Raw genomic sequence first — 22,726 nt, forward strand, 5'->3', positions numbered from 1 at the left:
AATATTAGAGCTTTCGTGTCTTAATGTATATCAGTAGGCTAAGATTGGAAGATGTAGGGATATATATTTCTTGACTTGACATGAGATGACTCTGCGTATTTAGCAAGTCTTTACCATGACGAAGACAAAATGCTTAACTGGAAGGCATTTTGTATGACAGAAGCTAAATATGCCATTTACTTGATATAAAATATATATCTAACTTTTTAGAGCTCTTAGAGAGACTTCCTAGAGCTCTCCTGTGGGGGTCCTGGGGCAGTAAATATTGCTACTTCAGAAGAATAATTGTCTAAATTTAATTTTGCAGATGATGATAGAAGATACAAACAGTATGTTAATATACCATTGTCTTCCTAGTCTACTTGTCTGTATTTGAGTATCTCCTCCTGCTTGCATGACCTTTTGTGTTAGAGTAGACATAGTAAATACTACTTTAAAACAGAATACAAAGCTCTGTTATACTCTATATAGCCTCCATGTTGTGACCAGCAGTTCTTGCTGGGCTGTGATGTGCTGTTCTCATCTATCCTACAGTCAGCTGTAAAAAGGACTGAACCTATGTTTTACTTTTCTTGACTACCTTAGGAGTAAACTGGTAGCTAGAGAGCTCTTCAAGTGGTGTTGGCTATTATACAAGGTTTAAAATTAAACTAAGAAATGGCTTTAGTGTTAAGGGGTGAGATGATATCAGGGTTGCCAGGAGTGCTACACAGAATTCTTGAGTTTCATAGTTGGCTTTTGGACTGTTGATACTATTTCACTTTGACAGCAGTAGTCTGGGTTCCCAAGAAAGAACAAATGTCAACTCAGTACTGTAATGACTTCTGGAGATTCTTGTTCTTGGATTTAGTAAGTTAATGAAATTGCTGCTTGAGACCCACTTTAATGAATGCCTTAAAGATCTGCAGATCAGCAGGGATAAATAATATAAAAGCTGAATTTGAAACTTTTTTTTTCTTCCTAGTCAGCAAGACGTTTGAGGTGCTAAGCTGCTGAGATGCAGTTCTGGGCTAACTTTCCAAACGTTCTTCTGCGTGGAGAGGGTTTTTGTGTGTTTGGTTTTTTTTTAAACTAGCTTTAGATTTACTTACTAATACTGTTTAACTCGGTGTAGATATTGACAAGTCTTGTGGGATGCTTCTGTTTGCAACTGTTGGTTATTCCCTCAACAGAAGTTTCAGTTGCGGTTTCACAAGTTTCTGGTCCCCTTGGAGATTTCCAGAGAGTTTGATTCAGTACTTAACTCTAGTATGCTTTTTCATCATTGAAACCTAAACCAACTGAACACCTACAAGCTTTTCTCAGAACTGAGAGCAGCTTGGACAAAAGTTGAATTAAATTACCGCTTCCGAAATCTGCATATACTTACTGTATGGCATTGATAATCCTGCTGCGATTAGGATTGTTCTGTTTCTACGCCGTTTGTCAAGGTGACCACATACTAAGTGAGGCCGATACTGTGTGTAGTATGCAAAAGCTGCTCATGTAGTAATTAACACAACTTCTTATGCAGGCTAATAGAGGTTCTGAGAAAGCAGAAGCAGACAGATGGAGTGGGTGTTGGCATCGCACAGCAGGGGTGCTTAGCTGTTCGTAAGTGGGTCAGTAATCTAGAGCAGAGGCTAAATAAGTACAGAGGTCCTTTTGACACTAGACCTTTAAGTAATTTGTAGTTATCTTGCTGAATCCTCCCAGCAAACCAGTGAGATTCAAATCCCTGTGTATCCTGAAACTAAATGTTGGCACGTGAGTTCACTTTTCTAAAATACGTAGTGAATTTTGTAGAACTGAAGATCCCGTCTTTATGCTCTCCCTTGCAGTTTTGACACAAATGGGGCACAAGAAGCAGTCAGTGAAGAAACAGAGCATGAGTGTCCATTTATATAAGTAGTCTTCTAATGGAGCAGTTTCTTACTTTTTAGCATGGATTGTTCTGTTGAAATAAATACTTTGTAACTAGTGATAGCTAAAATCCAAGACTTTAACAAACCGAACCATGCTGTGTAGTGAATAGACAATGAATATGACAGTTGACTATCTTCATTATTTAAAAAGTCATTTCAGTGGTGACAGTACAGAGTATTGGAATCCAAAGTAGGGAAACACAGATCACCAGTTTCAGTGTCCCAGTACTTTGGTGTGATCAACTGTGTGGTTTTTCTGTCTTGAAAAGAGTATAAATGTTCATGCTTTCTTCTTGCTCCTTTTAAGTCTTAAGGTTGGTCCTTTCCAACGAAGATGATTCTATGATTCTATGAAATAAGACTTAGCAAAAGGCAGTTGCTTTTGTAAAATGCCTGATAATGTACAACTAATAAGAGTTTAGTTGGGGCAGGTTTGGGATAATGTTGAGCTGGGCTGTTTTTAAAACTTAAAAGCTAAGCAAAGGGAAACATGGAGTTGGGACTCCTTTGTGATGTCTTATGTTCCTCTAGAGCATGCATATATGAAAACTAATGGAGAAGTGACTGTGTCCTTCCTGAGCTGTAACTGGGTGCGTCCATATCCCATGTTGAATTCTGCTTCCATGCCAACATTTGGGTAATGTGACAGCTGTATTAGGACTTTATCTTATACGAAGGATGAGTAGTAATGGAGATGACCTGCCTATATGGAGTACTCCCCAGGTACAACCGTAGTCCTCGTTTGTTGCATGTCGTAACCCATTCACTCTTCCCCAGAGGATTCCATTTTGCACTGTGCTTTCACCTACCCTTTGTTGAGCCCGCAGAGCACTGCTGTATCTCATCTCCTTGCTTCCCTGTTCTACTGCTGACATGGTCTGCACGATATGGTGCTGAACTGAGGCATATGAGATCATTCAAAGGTGCATCTTTTTTTTTTTCTTCCAGTGTATGTGGGAGGATAAAGAAGAGAGAGGTGCCTCCCTCTCAGCATCTCTAGCTTTCATTCATTTTAGATTTGCATAGTGAATATAGCTTTCATGCGTGCCCTGACAAAGACTGTAGTTGGAAGGAAAAGGGCAGCTAACAGATGCATCTGCAACAGTATACCTCTTATTTTCTCTTTCCAAATGTTTGCGTACTCATCTCAGTACTGTAGAAAGGTTTGATGCAACATCAGACAACTTCCTGATGGATAACTTAATGAACTTTCTTCTTGAACAGCTAAATTTTTTGTTGACGTCAATAGTAGTAGTTATATTACCGTTACTACGTAAACTTGCTTTTGATACTATGTGTGGAACAGTACTTAACTCTTGGATCTTAGCTTTAATGGGAGGTCCTGAGTTTCTGCAGAGGAGGTAGATTTTATCACTGAGGAAACAACAGTGCAAAAGGAAAGCAATGTTCAACATTGGTGAAAAGTGATCTGGCACATTACTGGCTGAAGTAAGATTTTTAAGACCAACTTCCTTAAATCCTCACTGAGAGATTCGTTGCTGGGGTGCTAGTGCCATGCAAGTGCTTTAGTCTTAGGCGAAACGCAGCGGTTGCTTCCAGCGCAGAGAGAGGGCTAATACTCCTGTCACAACCTTGCTTTCCAGCCTTCTGTGCCAATAGTTTTAGAAGGTATTATCTGAAAAATGTTTTTTCTTGCTTAATGGTTCAATATATACGTAGAAAATGTAGTCTTAACATGTGCCCTCTGTTCCTCTTGCTTAACATGAGGATAGCATCCCTGTGCTATGTTTCCTGTTTTTCAGAAGCTTTTCTGCTTTGTTTTCAGCAGCACCCCAATTCTGACTGAAGTGAGGGAGATAGTGAGAGGGGCTCAAATCCTGACGTCGTTTTTTGAAGAATGTAGCTGATTTGTGGAACTTTAATGTCAACAATTAGACTTCTGAAGCACCTGGCTTCTGCTTCAAATATGAGATGAATTATGCATTTTTTTTTTTACCATTCAGAGGCAAAGAAGAAACCCTACAACGGGTTCCATGGTTTTAGGAATATGGAAGACTGTGAGGGACTGTTGGGATTAGGAAGAATTTCTTCTCAAAAAGGGTTACTAGACATTGGAATGGGCTGCCCAGGGAGGTGGTGGAGTCACCATCCTTGGAGGGGTTTAAGAAAAGCCTGGACATGGCACTTAGTGCCATGGTCTAGTTGACATGGTGGTGTCAGGGCAATGGTTGGACTCGATGATCCCAGAGGGCTCTTCCAACCTGATTGATTCTGTGATTCTGTGAATGCTAAGCAGACAACAGCAAGTGAAGTGGTTGATTGGCATTGAAATTAGGAGCCACTTACTGACCAGCTTCCCTAACACTGATGTTTCTTTGAGCTTGCTAGGATGAAATAGTAGTATTTTATAGCCATGCCTGTTGCATATCTTTCCCTTCAACCAATAGTGAAGGTTGGTAACTTTTTAAACTGCTGACATGAAACCAATCACGCTCTGATTCTCCTGGGGAAATGGCGTGGTGGTAGTATTTGATTCAAGCATTGCATTCAGAAAATACTTTTAATATTTTTTCCTTAAGAAAGTAAAAAAGTAGTAATATTTATGGGCTGCTTCTGAAGGCTGTAATGTTTTTTTTTTTGTAAAGCAAAAATCGGCATAACCAGGAGTTTCTTTTCCACGTGACTTCTGAGCCTAAAAGGCCGCTTTTGATGTTAAAGTGACTAATGTTATTGACACTTCGTTTCTTATACTTCCTTACAATCTCCAGGAGGTAAATCCACTACATCTTAATTTTGTTGTATTTCCAATGTATTCTACAAGGATTCATATACTTAAAACTGCAGAATCTGGTGACTTCATGAAACACACGAAGGCAACACCATTTGACATGTTCAGAATTCTCTGAAGAAGCTGTGAATTTCTCTCTTATGCTGGTGTTATTCCTTCGGTTGCTTGTCCTGCAGCCCTTTGTTCATTCCCTGCAGTGAGCTAGCACTATGGATAAGATAAGCAGCCTAGGCATAGCTTACAGCACTCATTAAAATTGTTTTCTGAAGGCTGGCTTTCTTTATTAGTTAGTATGAGCCTCCATACATGGAACTTATTAGTGCTGATCGAAGTTACAAAGGAGTTAACAGCACAAGTAAACTGGACGAAGACCTGTTAAAGATGGGACAACTGGCTTGGAACTGCTGTTTGAGAGCAAAGAAATCTTTTAAAATGGTGACGTTTTGATGCCTTTTTCTTCACATAACTGAGTAAAAAGTAATTTCTAATTTAGGTGTAAAGGGCACAAGGGTGTAAAGGTGTATATTTTTTTTCAGTATAACCTGTGCTAGTATGGTTAGCATGGTTTTTTTGAATCCCTTGGGAATATTTGTCAGGAAAGTGATCCCATAGCTGCATGCAGTAACCTAGTTTTAGGGATGCTTTTGATCATCCATAGAGCAGAGTTGTCAAGTTAATGTGGCTTCTAGAATAGATTGTTTTCAAGCTTTAAGATCTTTCCCCAAAATAGGTTACTTCTGAGGACAGCAATGCAGAAATAAATTCCTTTGTTCCTTCTCAGGTTAAAGCCATAGGAGATAGGTGATTTCAACAATTTCACTGTTGGGGGGCAAGGTTCCCCTGGAAACTCTTTTAGGAGAGTTCCCAACATCTGCGGCTAAGCTATGAGTGAGTTAGCTAAGAGGACAACAGCAGGCAGTTGGATTGGCACAGCAGATCCTAAAATTACATTGCTATCCAGACAGAGGTGAAGTCTGTTTTCCCAGAAGCAAAACTTGGCACTGTCTGTTAGTTTGTAGCAGAGCTGGGATAATTCACGACTCAAGTTGGGGATGGACATTGATTCTTAATCATAGCTCAGAAGTTGAGAGCGGCTACGTATAAAGAACGTCCTCAAAGCATGTACTGTATTTCAGTCTGGATGCATTCACTCAGATGTAAATTGGTTCTATAAATGTTTGAAGACTATAGCTGAACATTTTAAGCTTTCTAAAACAAGTATAGATATTTAAGACAGTACATCAGAATACACTAAAGCACTATTTTTATTGCTGAGATTAGAGGAAGAGCGTGCTTGTAAATTGTTTGTTGCTAAGCTGACTCCTTTTTCTCATGACAGGATTATTGAGGATGAAGCAGAGCCCCCTCTGCTTTTCTCTTGTTGGAATTTCAATAAAAATAACACTTTAGAACAAAGCCAAAGAGATATTTCCTGGAAGTATGGCAAGAGATGGCTGAGATTTTTGGGGAGCATTGGCCAAGATTAGCTTCAAAATCCGCTGATCTTCCTTGTGATAGCTGGTGCTGCGAAGGCTTTGGATGTGTTCACTGGGAAGATGTAGTAAGAGGATCAAAGTGTCCTGAATCTTCTCAGTCCCATAGTTATGGTGGGACTTCAATGTTGTCTCTACATTCTTTGTGAAAGACTAAAGGAAGTTCTTGGTGCTTTCTAAGTGTGTCACACCAGGCTCTGGCCTCCGCGGGGCAGTGAGGACAGAACGGTGGTGTGCTTTGCAGTGGCTTCCTGTTGTGTATGACACCTCTTCATCTCAGAGCTTGCACCGTGTGTACGTACTCCTCCAGCAGCTTGCTGTGTAGCTTTCTGACTTCCTTTTAGTAACTGGTGTCGTGCAGCATGAATGTCAGGGCTAGCGAACAGCCAAGCAGCTGCTTGCCAGGTGAATAGAGTCCACTTACATTGCCTGAACACAAAATGTGAAAAGATGATCCTGCAAGAGAAAGTCTGTTGTTGCTGAAAGTGGCAAGTGCAAAGCAGTTGACTTTGGGGGTGTTTTGCTCATGTTTTGCAGTGTCTTTTAATCTGTGTTCAGAGCTTCTTTCAATAATTTTATGATGGCAGCTTTCAACTGGTCCATGTTCTGTAGTGCTGTATTGTGCAGAGAGAGAACAAGAGTGCTGAGAGATCGCACTAACTTCCTTGGGGTCTTTCTTGGAGCTGGCGTGGCAGAAGCTGGCACCTGGTTTTCCCAGACCATCTCCTGCCCAAAGGTAAATGGGTCCAGCCCTTCTTAGTTTCCAAATGTTCAGGATGGTGTCATCGTAGACAGGAGGATGCTGACCCTAGTTACATATATGTAAAATGACATGCTTGAATTCTAGGTCGCAGAGCACGTTTAGATGCTGCATGGATGTATAATGGGAAATAAAAAATCATGTCAGGTTTGACATCAAGTCTCTATGAAATGTAATTTCTAAACTTGAGGTAAGCAATCAGTAAGGCAGTGTTGATGACACCACATCTGTTTGAAATATACTCTTGCGCATTTCCTTTAACTACAAAACTATCTTAAAAATTACAGCCTCAAGTTAAATTTTGCTTGCTTTCTCCTTTTTGATTGGTAGCGTCAGTCTATTTGATATGTAGGATAGGATGCAGGATTAATATAAGCCTAAGATAATGCTTTTTTTCTAATAACATATTTTTCCTCTATGAATACTTCTACTTGAATGGCCACTTAGCAGCAAGACCTTATTCCTGATAACTGTATATGGAAGAATATATGTGCATCAGTAGGGCACTGTCCAGACACTGTGTAGTACAGCAGTGAGGGCCTTGCTGTAGCATAGGTAAATTGTTCTTTAGAAGATGAATTTGAAAACGTAAGTTTTCAAGCCTTCTAACGCAATGTTAATTGAAGTTAGAGACTATTCAAGTATAACTGAGTGAGGTTTTATTAAAAATATTAAAATATAACTATTAATTTGGTTTGTTGTGCAGCTGTGGCTGATGTCAAGGACTGAATTGCTGCAACTACGGTTAAGCTTTAGTGTAGACATAGTTCAAGTTACAGCATCTTGTAATATTGATGCCATCCTGAAAAAGGAAGTCTTAAAGAAACTTAGGGCTGCCAGTTTTAAGCTCGTGCAATTCAGGAAGTCATGTGGCTTACCCACATCATTTGTTACAGAGTTGGTATGCCAAGCAGAAAGCATTGGCATGTCATTTGAGGTAGGTCAACATGTGAAAACATAAATGTGGAAGATACTTAGCCAATAATAAAATGTTGCCTAGTTCAAAGGAGCTTGCCTGTCGAGTCAAGAAGAAAAATGGTTGGATTTGGGGGACTATATTGTGTACTAACTGGAGCACTGGATAAAGGCTCAGAGGATGTGAATTCTGGCCTTGGCTCTGCTGCTTTTCCCCAGGTAACCTTACAAGTTTTTAATTTGCTGGTATTCTTCAGTCTATAAATTGAGACGAATTTTTGTAAGGCGTGTGATAATGCCACCTCTTCATCTCACTGGTATAATTTGTCTTATTTGGTTAGGAAGTGTAAGTTTAAGGCGTTATTCCCAGTGGAGTCTGATGTGGAAAGCACATTTGGGGGTGATGAGTTGTTGGAATTTGTAAAAGTTCTTTATCTTCAAGTTACTGTTGCTCCTCATGAGGATTGCCTTAATGGTAAGAAGCAGGAAAAGTCAGAATCAAAAATAAGTGTTAAAGCTTGCTTGATTTTTATATGCCATTAATTGTTTGTCAGGTTAACAACTGATGCTGGGGCTGTTGAATTTTAAGCAAATGAAAAATAGCTACTTGTGATTACTTTAGCGACATACCTGCTCAGTGGATCCTGCTACAAAGCTCTAACTAGGAAGAGTAATATCTGTATCTGACACTTCATGCTACCATTAAGAAGATATGTTAGTCACTCAAGAAAAACATGTTGACTGTGCTTTATTGTAAATATTGAGCCCCAAATTATCTCATAATACTGTTTTTTCATCCAAGAAAGGAATCGGGGCTTTAGTCAGCCCAAGTCAGTGCTAAACTATTCCCTGGCTTACTGGGGTAATTAGTATCTTTCTGTCAGGCCAGCTATTCAGTGTGGTGAAGATTCTTCTCATCATTATGTTCTTTTTTTTGTAGAATTCAGCCAATTTAGTTTTCTTGGTATAGTAATAAAACACCTGAGCACTGTTTTTACTAGTGTGGATGTTTTATGACAACCAGAGCAATTTTACAGGAAAAACTTCCCAATTGTGTAGCTCAGGCTGTTAGTCTAGGAGGAATTTATAGGATAAACAACATACTGCCTTTCTTTTACTGCTGCAGCTTTGAACACAAATAGCTAGTTAACAGGTTCCCTACTGATTTAATCCTACTTGGCATCTACACCTGCTAATTTAATAAAAGTAATTTCCCATGTCTTGTTTACTACTTGTTTTCTGTTCATTTACTCTGGCTTGGTTGCAATGCTGATTGGTGGAAAACTTCTAAAATTTACTATATACAAAGCCGTAGTCTCATCATGAACAGCTTTCGTTGGCTTCTGTCGTGTTGCATTGTTTGAAGCAGACCGGCAGGATACAAGAGAACAATCGGGAGCTGGAGTAAGTTCACATCTCGCTGCATATGCTTCAAAATTGGCAGAAGAACAATGAGATTGGGGAAATCCCCTTGAACAAGTGCTGCACAGGAATCTGACTTCAGCATTTGTTCAGAAAAGAGCCCCCAAATTGTGGCTTTTCATTCCGAAATGTACAAACAAGTTTCAGCAGGTCAAGAATTGAAAATTTTCATTTAGAGTCTTTGCCTGTATTTGTAGGTAAACTGACCGTTTCTTTGGATGCTTGGGTTATACTTCCTTAGGTACTGGATAGAGAAAAGCCTGATACAAAAGCAGCAAACTCTTGAGTTTTGCTTAAATGCAGAATTTCAAAGTTACTGTTTAGTTGAATTGGTGAGTTACATCCCAGAACTGGTCTTCACTTCCTCTTAGTTTTGTGGGAGGCTTCAAGTCAAGTTCCTCTGTTGGTATTTGAAATAATTTTAGCTCATGTTGTAGTTTTGAAATTTTCAACATGAAGAAAGGCTGATATCAACTGATGTGGAATCGTGCAGCTTTGTGGCATGGAAAGTCGTGTTTGACTCTCAAGTGTTTGGTTGAAAAAGTCTTTTCTCTTTAATAGATAACTCAAATGTTAATTTCATAGACTCCAACTATGTTTTCCAAGAGTGCCTTACGAACCTTGCTGTGTTTGTGTAAGCCTACAGCAGTGCAGCCTCCAATCACCAAAACTTATTGATAGTTCTTTAGTGTCTTTATGTAATAAATCTCCCCTTCTGTTATAGTGGGGGGAACTTGAATATAAACTTCACAGCCATACCAGGGAAAGAATTCAAGTGTGTCCATTCTGATGAATTCCACAAAGCTAATATTGAAAATACCTTTTTAGTTCCTTTGTAGTTAAATTTTGAGTGTCTAATGTTCTGCTTGTGTCCCATGTACCTGTTTTCCAACTGATGCCTTGTCTAAGCACAGTTAGTAACCAAAAAATCAGTGTTTTGCTGTCCCATATGTCTCAATTAGATGAATGTAGCAGGAGAAGAAGATCTGCTGAAGTGATTGTGCCTGTTGCAAGTTGCATTGTTGGCAGCCATTTTAAAAATGCTGTAATAATCTGTTCAATGATAGGAGGACATTTTTACTGGAGCCCAGTGTCAGCATGTTTGTTCATCATGTGGGAACCCTTCAATGTTTTGGCCAATAACCACAGACACTCCAAGAAGGATTTAAGCAGCTCTCCTTGCAGTGAGAAGCCACATAACCATTTACCTGAATGCTGATGTTCCTCAGGCCTTTGAAACTCTCATCTTTTTGGCTGCAACAGGACAGAGAGAGAGCAGGGCAACTGCCAGCCTCAGCAGAGGGCAGATGGTGGCAGATCGGGGTTGACTCCTCTTAGGTGGAGTGAGGAAAAGAAACTGTTGTATGTCCTGGGAAAGTGCTTTAACTGTTAAGCAATTACATGTGAGGCAAGAGCGCTTGTGGGCATCGTCTTCAGATGCGTGTTCTGGGTGTGGATCGTGAGCAAGATGCCAAAGACTTCAGGACTAGTCTGTGATCTTAACACTACCTTTCTGTCTAGCTCTAGGCAGCGAAGCTCAGGAAATAGATTTGGATTCTTTTTCTCAGGATATCCCCTGCATACTCGGATTTTCTGTCAATGGTATCTAATATGGGGCCCTATGTTCAGTTCTGGTCCTGAGGAGAGCAGAGGCCTGTAGTTAGGCACCTCGGCTATTAAGTTGCTTTCTTGATTTTGCCTTTGTACTTAGGTACATAAGGTAATATCTCAGCAAACACCCTAAGTTCATATTAAAAAAAATAAAATACTGCTTTTTTATATCTGAACACTGAAACTCTTCAAGCCTTTTTATGGCTTCCTTGCTAATTGTGGATTTTCTTTAGTATTTCTCATAAAATGTGAGCATTACTGTGAGTGAAGGTAACATCATTGTCAGGCTTAATTGTTGTATTTACATATTTATCAAAATGGTAACAGTCATGGCACAAGTACTATTTAGTTCTCTTCCACAATATGTTACTTCCTCTATAGCTCAAACCTTAACTTCATTTGAAATATCTTATAGGAAACACTCATGCCTTAGTTATATAATACTTGATGTTTCTTTGAATTTTCATATCCCTCATCTTTAGAGATAGTATCTTGTTTCGACGTGGATCAAGTTCAATGTATTCTCTGTTTCACCAATTTTCTGCTAGGTATACCTGGCTTGGGCTGCAACAGGGGTCATTCTGGGGGTAGTGACTTCACTGCATCGAGCACTTTACATTATATATTCTGTGTTCATTTGTCTTCCTGGGTTTCTCAAGATGGGTCTGTAATTCATAGGGGAAGCTGTCTGGAGGCAACTTCAGTTTGAAATGAGGTATTAAAAGATCCTGTAGCTGCTGTTAGAAGAGTAATCTTTTTGCCAGGTTAGCATATTTTTCAAGGAACGTGAACAAGATAAATGTCTTGCAGAGCTAATCCCTCCCCCTCGCTACCCTAAATACCCACTAGTTTGAGAAGGTTAATGGAAATGTCACATCTTTTTTTCAGCTGTCCATCAGTTGCAAAACAGCCCACTCATGCGGGAGCATCAACTGCTCACCCACTTGGAGGATGACAGACTACTTGAGAAAAATTGTTTGACTTAGTTCTTCGTAGCTGTACCTGTTAGCTTGTGGGAAAAGCTTTCACCGCACCTACTATGACTAGTAGTGTTTAAAGAACTTGAGATAAAGGTCATTTTTTAATGTCTGTCTGGTGCTAGTCCTGAAATATGTATGCTGAGCTCTGTTTATGTCTTTTGAAAGTATGATCTTCTGAGATTGCTGTCTGCTGTTATTAAACCGATTTGTTGGGGATAGATCAGCCAGTATTGTGATGGAGATGTCTTCTTATAAAGACACTTTGTCCGTTGATACTTTTGATTCTGTTTAGGTCTGTTAAGGATAACACAGAGCGTTAATCTGTGAAACTGCATTGGGTGTCATCTTAACCCACTGCATGATATTGCTTGCTAATACAAAACAGAAAAAAAGAAAAAGTGGCCATGTGTGGTGTGAAATGAAATTGAGATGAGTCTGTTAGGTTCTTCATTCCTTATGTAACTTGTAAGTAAAAGAAAGGTATTCAACAGCTTGACATTGGTCCCAATCTAGAAGACTCTGCTAGTCATCTGTCTCTTTAGTTGGAGCATTTCAGCGGTAATTTAAATATTAGAAAGGAATTGCTCGATCAGCTGTTTTCATAGGCATGGTATAATGAGAGTTGAGGACAGATAGTGATTTCTCAGCTAGACTGAGTTGCTGAACGTACTTGCTTCATAGCTGCCTGTTACGTGACGTGGTGCAACTTCTCACTAGCTACATGGAGCTCTGATTCTTTTCCTAAATGGACATTTTTGAAGTGTGTGTTCCTGGTTATGCTTCTTTGATAACAGAGTTTTGATCCTTTATTTCTTTCAGGAGGATAACCTCCTGAGGTCTTGTGTTCTCTGGAAAGCTTTTGTCAGAAAGTCCAAAGACATTTTTTGGTGTGTTGTTCTCAGATGAAATACAGGTAACTTATCTTTAGCTTTAGTTCGCTCAGACATGTAATGAACACAGTACTTTCAGCTGTGGGAGTTCCGAACTTGAAGACTTCTATCTCAGTTGAAGTGCTGTATTCACATTTCTAAAGATACTGGGAGAAACTGCAAAAGACAGCAATCAGAAAACCTTTATTGGATGTAATAGTGTAACAAATGAAAGCAGTGTAGGAATTCCAAGTTATCATTTCAAGAATGCCGTCTTAAAGTACAAACATCCACATCCTCAGAGCTTGTGGGTCCACATGATCATTTTTCTTTGGTGGTGGTGGTTTTTGGTTTCTTCCCCAACCTGGTTAGTCTCTGGGGAGCTGCCACTGTGAATGCTGTTGTACACTTGTCATCCTCACTAGATGCAGGACGTCTAGAAGTCATTGGTTTTGATGGCTTGCTTTGAACATGTGAGTGGAGGGAGTAAATTTGTGTTGTAGTTCATCTTATCTCTAGTAAAACTGCTTCAGAGTTCAAGATACAAATTGCAGGTGCCGAAAGCTGTGGTGGTGTGTTGAGAGTGGGGAACTGTAGGGCAAGTTTCCCAGCAAAGCTGTTAGCTCATGATTTCCATAGGCTGCTTTTGCATGCTCCCTGTCTTCAGTCTCTGAGCAGAAGATTTGTGGCCAACTCCCTGCTGACTCTTGAGTGAGGCCGAGCTGTATTGCGTGCCTTTTATTTCTCAGTCCTGATCACCATCCCTGCGCTGCTTGACCTTGCCATTTAGATGCTTACAAGTTTGCAGGCTGCTCTCCACCTGACTTCGAACAGAGAGTAAAGACTTCCTGATAGGATCTGCATCTGAACAGGCCATATGGACAACAAGAAAAGAAATAAGTATTTTACTTCTGCATGGTTTCCATGGCATCCTGGAAAAACTGCTCTTGAACTTTGAGGTGCTATCCTTCCAGCATCTCTTAGCATCGAGAGAAAAATTAAGGTAACAGTGATTGTTGTTGGCTGCTTTATTTCCTCTGACAGCACTGGGGTAGCATGTCAGGATTTGGGAGGAGGATAAAGTGCTTTGAAGAGGCCTGCCTTATATCTGTATTTTTGCCTTTGTCGGCAGTTTGTTGCACATGTGACCAGGAAGAAGTGTTCCTTTAGAAAAAGGCAACAGAAGCATATACTGTTCATCAAGATGACTTGTTGGCCTGGCACTCTGCAAAACTGGAAGAAACTAGCTACTGACCCTGAAATGAGCAACGGGTGGCTTAGATGTTAGGCTTTAACAGAGTATCTTTTGTACCTCAGGTTCCACTTTTGCGTCCCCTGTGGACATCCTTAAAGTTTCAGCTGAAGTAAATGGCAGTTGTTCAGTGACTTTTTTTTTTTCTTTTTCCCACAGTGCTAGAGAGGTTAATTGTATCCTGTGCCTCCTGCTTTTCTGGCTATTTTGATGTGTTAATTTTTTAGCATACATCCATTTATAAGGAAGGTTACTTAAGTCATTTTCCTCAGTTCAGATGCTGCACTTTGTATTTGATGTAATGATTTTGAATGTATTGTATAAAATTCTATGTAAACTTTATTCGTAAAAGGGTTCTGATTATGAGAAGTCGTGTAATGGTTCCTGGTTTATATTCCACTAAATTTGCACATACGTAAGCTTTTCTTTCTTGGATGTAGTATGTCCTGAATATGTGTGTGGGGGGGAGGAAGAGAAGGTACAGTTAGTCTTCTGAGCAAGTAATCTTTCTGTGTTGCATATGCTTGAAGAAAAAAGGTCTGCTTTTGGATTCTGGGGGAGCGGGTAAACAAGGCTTTTTTTGTTATGTACCTAAGACAAGTGCTTAAATAAAAGTAAATCTAAGAAGCTGGAGACACTTGGGGAAGCACTCATAATTGTGGAAGCTGAGTGCCCCAGCTGCCAGTTTTACTATTGTTTTGTTGAATTTGTACTGAGAGAAACCTGTGTTTTCAGTTCTGTGAGAGCTTTCTTTTCTGGAGTCCAGGGCTCTTTTAGACATTACTTAATATCCTTTTCCTCCACTTAACAGGTTCTGTTTCTTTGAAGAAAGGGAGAATCTGTTAGCAAACTAACTGCCCACCTGTACTTGTAAGATGTGTAAATATCCATTTACTCTGGTTGCTAATACTGCCCTTGAACAGAACTTCCTTAGGGGTCTGCTTTTCTACCCCAGTGTCTATCACAGAATGATCTCCGTGGAAGAATCTTATCCATCTCCTCTTAAGGATGAGTGCCACTGCGACCTGTGTAAATCGTTTTTAAGAAGAATTCACACTTGTCCTTTTTATTTGGCATTGGTCAAGGTATTAGCTCATCCCTCTAGCAGGTGCTTAGAAGAAAAATAATTATTTCATACTGAATTACTGAATCTTTACCTTTTCTGTGGCAGAAAATGAGATCAGGACCCCTGTGTTACTTCGCATCATTCACAAGCAGGAATGAACTGCTGTAGCTTTGAGTCATTGCATTTGATGAATGTGTGTGCCTGGTTATGAACATTTAAGTCAGTAGATGACATTTTGTCACTGGGATGGTGGAGATGTGAGTAAAAAGATTGGCCAGTTCTTCAGGGATGCAAAGTGATGTAGGATTCAAAGAGGAGTAGGGTGGATATCTACTGAAAGTAGCTTAACATTTGCGTTGTTATTGCAGATCTCTAATGTTTTCTATGTGAGCAATAGTGCAAATGACCTTTTCCCTGCCACCCCCCAGCGTGGGGAAAATAAACCATGATCAACACACATTTCAGTAGTTGAGACATTTAATCCAGCCAAACTACATTTTACAGTAGGGTTTTGTTCAGACAACTGGCTACACAGCTAGCTGAGGTGCTGTTTGCAAATACAGGTAGTATAATTAGGATTGTTGCTGGCTGGTACAGAGACATTTTAGGCTGTAGTAGGGAGAAATGCTAATTGCCAGTATATAGAAAGGACTGTCGAGTCAGAATATAAAAGCAGCTACACATACTTTCTTTTGAAACTCAGAATTAAGGAAACCATGATCAGGCAGATTTGGTAGGAACTGAACTGTCTGTGCTGAATACAATACCGTATGTAAGCCAATGAACTTTTTTAATTGCTGACTTTGATTCATCTATATTACACCTAAGCTTTTCAAATCGGTCTTTCCTGTTACTGTTGTCTTTGAGACTCTTCTCTGAGCTAGTTCCAAAGGTTTGGTATATTTCCCTCCCAGCTTTATGGGTTCTTGAACCCCAGTTGCATCAGGAAGAAGGTAACTGGTATGAGAAGAAGGGTTCTATTCTTTCATCCATCAGTCAATCCGTTTTTCAAAGTTAGTATCAGTGGAGTAATAGACAGTGTCTACACAGGAGTGCAACTTCAATCCAGCTACACCAGTGATGAACCAGAGCCTACGTCAATATAACGCTGTTCCTGCCTTGTTTTCCTGTTCAGTATGTTGCTGTATAGCGTCTTGGATCTAAGATAGATCATTCTATGATTCTGTGATCTGACATAGCAAGATTTAAAACAAACAAACAAAAAGTTAGTATGCAAGGTACAGATCTTCAATCTATAGACTATAACCTGTTTTCACAGGCAAATTTTATGGAAAAATATGGCATTTGCCAATGGAGTTCCATAAATCTTGTGGACATTTCTTAATGCTCTAACTCCACTTTGGATAGCTTGGTGTAGCTCTTGAAGTAAATTCTGCACCTCTTTTCTGCGCCCTTGACAAAATATCAGTCAAGGTAGCAAGTCCTGTAAATGTTAGGCTGGTATAAAGGTGTTTGTGTGTCTGTGCGAAGTAACTTCTCAAAGTGAAAACCTGATGTTCTCTTCTGTTGCTGTTGCATTTTTCTTGTTTAGTCTTTGAGTGAAAATCTGAGTGAAAACAAAAGTCGTCAGTAGGGAAGATTTTGCGTGAGAATTCTAGGATTTGAAAACTTTCATTCTCATCTCCCATTTCAAAACAGATCAATAGTGCTACCGCTTCAGGTAAAGAGGAGGCTGTCAATTGAACTCTGCCTTTTAGCTCCTTCAGAGCTGTTCCACTTCTTTGCAAGACTTTGAAGAAGAAAGTGGATTTGTATATTATGTATGAATTGTGACAATATTTAACAACTCCTGTATAGAGTTTCTGGTACTTCGTATGTAAATATCTTTGAAGTGGTTCTGCCTGCTTTCATCTGATGTCGTGCTTGTTGCAAGCACTTCATTTAGTACAAAAAGTACATAGAGCATGCAGCATTGCCAGTACTGTAGATAGTGTTAGTGGTAGGGTAGTTGCTTTGTTCATTCTGTCTCTCAGTAAGAACTGGTAATAAATTCATAGTAGCAACAACCTGTAATACACAGACACCAGCCTAAGCGTGTGTGTGGCAGTGTTGGCGCACATAGGATCCTGTTTATAACTGCTGTCTTCAGGTTCTTTCAACTATAGCATCTCTAAAACTGAGTATTACTGATGAGACCCACCACCTTTATACCTGGTTGTATCTCTATTTTGCAAATGCACTTGGGGAAAGTACAGGGATGTCTTGGAGTGTGTGCAGTGCAGTGCCATGCGTAGGCACCAGCTTGTTTGATGCTGTGGTCGTGACTGGACAGTACTTGCAGGTACTTGCTTGGATCTGCAAATCAGTACATCTGGCTTTTAACTGTGCTGAGAAACTGCACCTAATTAAGCGGCCTAGGTTGAGTACCAGCCTGAGGTGGCTTTATTAGTTGGCATCTGGACATCAGTGAGGGGATTGTGGATTGTTCTGTGTAGCTGCATCTCCAACTACTGAAGGTTCTAATTCAGAATTGCTGCCACTGCCAGACAGGATGCAAATGGCTTTTTATGTTCACTAAGATGAGGTCGTACTGTCACAGACTAACATTAATATGCTAGTTGGTAATGGTCATCTTATCCTGTTCAGCCTTATCCTGTTCCTTTTTCTCCCAGATGGGTCAGCATCCTTTGCACCTAATCGTGTTGCAAATACAAGAATCTATTTTTGGGCAGTGTGTTCCAGTTGAGATGATGACCATCTATATTTTTGGACTCTTGAATGTGACTGTAGTGTGTTACTTTAGACTGTTTCATCCCATGTAGTTTATATCTGGGTATTTCGGGTTTTGATAGGGACATTGATTCCTCCAATAGGGATATAATACATTAAAGCAAGCAATCATATTGTTTACTCAATGTGTGGCACAAACCACGTTTGTCTGAGTTCATTCTTCATGGGCAGATCCATAATCCATCTGTATGCGAACTGGCACTTTATAGTCTAGTTTTGCAGTAAACTTACAGATAGTTTTATTCAACTAAGATAGTTTGCACTGTTGGTGCAAATTGGGAACATCATGATATGTAGACTAGGCAATACAAATGCTCTTTGGTTATCTTTGATATTTAGGTTTTTCCTGTGTCCACATTTTTCTTGTGTGTGTCAGTATTTTCTGTCTTACTGAAGAAAGGCAGTTTTGGCACTTTGTCTCCAAATTGTGAAGCATTGCTACAGCTCTTTGCTGTTGAGGTCATTTCTTGCCCAGAGCAGGGTTTTTTTGGAGCTCAGATTTTCCTGTTAAAGGAAATGATGAAATGGAAGAAGTGAAGGCATACTGTGCGCTGTTGCATGCTGATAGCCACATTAAAGACTCTTCTTGCCAGAATTGTACAACATCATCTGAGATGCTGCTCCTTATAAGCAGATGAAAAGTCAGGTTGAAATGCCAACTCTTACAACCCTTTCCACTTAGGGAAAGGCTCTGACGGAAGTAGCTTCGATTCCACCCAGTAATAACTTGTCTGACCTTTTCTTCACCAAGTCAGTCATCTGGTCAGTGCTGAGATAGGAATTGCAGGAGTTAGTTGTCCAGGTTTTGTGTTTAGCAGCTTAACCACAAGTCTGCTGGAATTTGACTTTTCCCTAAAAATCCCTGGGTCTCAAAGAGTAGTTGTTATTCCTTGTAAGTATCCTTTGAGCATTTCTTCTTCCTCTAGGAAATAGTTTTCTTTTGTTAGAACTTCAAAGCACCTGTGAAACTGAGCCAATTTGATGTTTTATATCACTGAAGTCCCTTATAATAAATCCATTCATTTCATGGGGTCTGCAAAAGCAGCAACCTAGTATTCAAGCAAACTTGCTCTGGGAGTGCTAGAGGCCACAGAACATGGTGATTTGCTAATCTAAGCTAGTGTTGAGAAGATAAAAATATTAGCTTTTTTTTATGGTTGACCTCGTTTCTGTCAACAGACAAATTGTTTTGAGAACAGCAATGAAAATGCTCCTTGGAATGAAAGTGTCTGCTCTGGTGGGAGGAAGTATATTAGCTTTAAGCTGGTGTTTTGGAGTATATTTAAGTGCTGTCTACACAGGAAAGATTTAAGTACAGCTTGCATGCAGGAGGCAGTTTATGTTTTGGAAACAATGATGGCTTACCAGTGCTGCGGTATACAGTGAGTTCAAAACACCAAACCTCTGTTAGATAAAACATGAAGCCCCAAGTGTGCTTCTGGAGTTGGGTTTGAGGGCAGTCTGTTTACTAAAGGTGAAATGGTGAGATGTCTTGGCTGCCTTCCTCCTAATAAATTAAACGTGCCTGGGAATGTTCCCAGGCACCGTGGCCAGCTGGCTCAGGACTGCCGTGTCCGTACTCTTAAACTCTTAGCTACCAGGGCAGGGTGGCTGCATCCGAACTGCCCAGCCCCTAGGGATCCCGATGGTGTGCGACTCACAAACCTGGGAATTGTGTGGGAGAACAGTAATTGGCACAGCCCAGTGCTGGGGAATGTCTTAGCTGCTTTCTAGCATACATGATCGTGTTCCAGGGCCTGGGAATGTTTCCAGACAAGACTTAACTTATGAGTACAGATGTTAGTCCTTGATTCTTCCAAATTCTTTACGGACTAAAGCATAGAAGGACTCTTCACATCACAAGGGATTTGGGACGCTTCAGAAAGGTAGGTTTAGGAGACAATGCCTCCTATTTATTTTGGGGCAGTCGTTCTGTACTACTAAAAAGTCTGTACCTCCTGTCTCCCTTTTAGATGGTTTTAGTGGTTGTTTAAACATCTTTCAGAGTGCAGTCACCTTCTGTCCAGCCACCACCTTTCTGGGATAAGTAGGAGTGTCTGCCCTCTGTCATGCTGTTGCTTGTGTATGAATGAACATACTGTAGCCTTTCATGGAAGTGCTGGGTATGAAGTATGCTTTTTATGGCTGTGTGGAATTTCATTCTGGTTTGGCGTGTGTGTGTGTGAATATTAATAGCCCTAGTTTAGTGTCTGGGTGATGTGGTGGGGGGGTTGGTCTTGCATCTTTTAGGCAGTGGATCTTTTAGGTGAGTAGAAGAGTGGGGAGACCACTTTTATTTCCTCAGATGTTTCTTCCAGTGAACAATAAAAGCTGTGTTGAGCTGACTTTATTGATCATACAGGCTGATTTCCTGCAGGCTCTTCAGTGTTTGATTGTGGATTATTGCAATTGGAGTATAGTCCCAGTGTATATGAGCCAGTAAAACATTGATACTAATCCCAGCTCTAAGCAGACATACATCCTGGAAGACAGCATATCGTGGAAGCTGCTGAATATTGGAGCAGTTTTGCTCCAGCTGATCACTTTTTCTTTACCTCCTGGGCTGCCCTCCCTCCATGGTGTCCTGAGTTTCATTGCAAGCTATGCCTCAGTCATACAGTCACTTCAGGATACTGTTTGTCTTTTCATAGGTTATAGAATATGCTGTCAGCTTTTATAGTTTGAATGTTTATAGAGAGAAGAGATTAGCAATATAAAATACTGTTCCCGTTCATTGTGCTTTGTCAGGGGCTATGAAATGTTACTTTTGCATGTGCTGTCTTAAAACTTTTTAGCAAAGGCATGGCATGTCACATGTACACCAGTGATGCACCCCGCAATTTTGGGAACGTGCTATCTGTGTGACAGCATCAGCTTTGGAGCACTGCTTTGTATAACGGATCCATTGCTCAAAGGTAGTAAGCTGTCAGAGCTGACTGTGTCAATTAATATGCAGCAGGCTTTGTGTCTGCTGATTGTTCTTCTAATTTAATGTGCACGATGATCTGTCTCACTAGCAGTAGTGGTGCAAATTTAAGGACACAGTACAGTGCAGGGATGCTCCCTGCTGTCCCACAGGCCACCTGGTTTCAAGGGAGCTATTGTGGTCCTTACGCAGCTTCTGGCAGCCCACCATCCTGGAGGCATCTTAGGAATATGAAAAAGAGAGGTTACAGGCTCTACTGATGCAGTGATGGTCAGTATCCTGCTTCTGCCCACTGTTTCTGGAGAGCTGTGGTGCTGCCTGTGTCTGAGATGGATGTAACTTGTTCCGGACAGTTGGCTCTTGTGAAGAGCTGGATGTATGTCAGAGAACAGACCTTCGCATGTAGCTCTCTGCTGCTCTCTGCTAGACAAAAAGTCATGTAGTACAAGATTTTACTTGTGTCCACCATCAAAATGTCAAAGGCCATATTTTATGAACGTTTTTATTTGTGATAAGTGCAGCCTGCTGCCCCAAATTACACTCTCGCTCCTCCTTTGTAGAACTGATCTGGCTGAAAAGTAACTCTCAAAACATAGATTTTAAGCCAGCCAGCCAGCTCATTGATTTGTGTTCCTGCTCAACTGCATGGACATTTCAGCCTCATTGGGAGGGCATTAGAAATGAGGCATGTGGGACAGGTGAGAAGGGGACAAGAACCAGTCGTTCGCTTCATCAGTAGCCCACACTTAGGTTTTATTAACGTCATTGTGGAATTTAAGTGGTTGTCAGCCCTGAAAGTGGTTTTAAGTACAGCGCTATGCTGTCTGCTCTTTTATTTTGTAACACTGGTGAATTTTCTCTGTGTAGGGGCAAGAAATAAAAATACCTGCTTCACTTTTCTTTCCTTGAACACTCAATCCAAACTTCTGAGTGTATCAGCTAAGCTTAGTAGCTTAAACTTAAATAGCAAAGCCTGTATTTAAAACCAGGAGTTTGATGAACTTGGATTCTTTTCTTTCTGCTGCAACTTCTCAGAGGCTATTAACTTTAAAGGTAATGTAGCAACCAGTTAAACTTCAGGCTTTGTAATTAGAGAGTGGAGTTGTAAGTTGCTTATTGACCAAATTATCTTAATTTCTGAGGTGCAAAGTCTAGTTTTGTGTTACTTATGTAAAATAAACTGTCAGTTTTCAGTGGTCACAGAGTAGGCCTGTGATAGAGCTGAGCTTGGTTTATGAGTCTAAAGATGTGCTGCCTTACTTTACTTAAATCTGCTGCTGCTTTTATTTCGTGCCTATCAGTGGAGGGTTCTTTTTCTTTACTGTTGTGATCTTGTAATTGATCCAGTTTGGTAAAGAGATAGTTGTCTTTCCTCCTGTTTGATTTAGCAATTAAAGTTTGGTTATTCTATAGTTACGACTGAAAATACTGTACTGTAAAACTGTGTTAAAACATTCTGTGTTTTGTATACAGTGAAAAAGAATATTTAGGTTTTTAATCAAGGAGAGTACAGAAAACAGAAGTATCGGCTACAATGTGCTTTTCTTCAGAGTCCGAAATTTTCCTCTTTTGGGAAAAGCAGCAAATTAGTGTATGCATGAAGAATGAGATTAATGCTTAACTGGTGGTACCTGAAAGTTAGATTGTGGTGTTCGGTTTCGGATACACATGGCCTTTGTTTGAAGTCTTAGGGAAGCTTATGGTTAAAAACAAACAAAAACAAAAAACCCGACCCAGAAACTACCCTTGAAAATTGAATTTTAAGAGCTAGGCTGAGGAAGTTTTGCCTGTTTTAAGGAACATTACAACTGTATTGACTACTTAAAACCAGAGAACTTGTTCACCTTTTAAAAACATTATCATTTACCTTGAATCACGTGTTCCATTTTGATAGCCTCCTTCATATAGAAAATATAGCATGAGATGTCAGTTCAGATGCAAGTCTAACAATGCTCTATCTTCTATGTGAAAGGAAGTATTCTGTACATTTTTCCATGTTTGACATCATGGTGTTTTGAATAACCATGT

General features: G+C 40.1%; 1 protein-coding gene across 7 annotated transcripts in view; it reads left to right on the plus strand.

The window, feature by feature from the left end:
- SMAD2 (SMAD family member 2) overlaps positions 1-22,726 on the plus strand; it is a 51,452-nt gene that overhangs the window by 13,083 nt on the left and 15,643 nt on the right. The window contains exon 1 of one of the 7 annotated variants that reach the window (XM_068422410.1): positions 795-849. The exons of the other annotated variants lie outside the window; for them this stretch is intronic. Coding sequence (XP_068278511.1) covers positions 818-849 — 32 coding nt within the window. The 5' untranslated portion in view covers positions 795-817. Of the gene's footprint in view, positions 1-794; positions 850-22,726 lie in introns of those variants that run through there. 7 annotated transcript variants of the gene reach the window in all.

Source organism: Nyctibius grandis, chromosome Z (genome assembly GCF_013368605.1).
Source record: "Nyctibius grandis isolate bNycGra1 chromosome Z, bNycGra1.pri, whole genome shotgun sequence".
Classification (NCBI taxonomy): domain Eukaryota; kingdom Metazoa; phylum Chordata; class Aves; order Nyctibiiformes; family Nyctibiidae; genus Nyctibius; species Nyctibius grandis.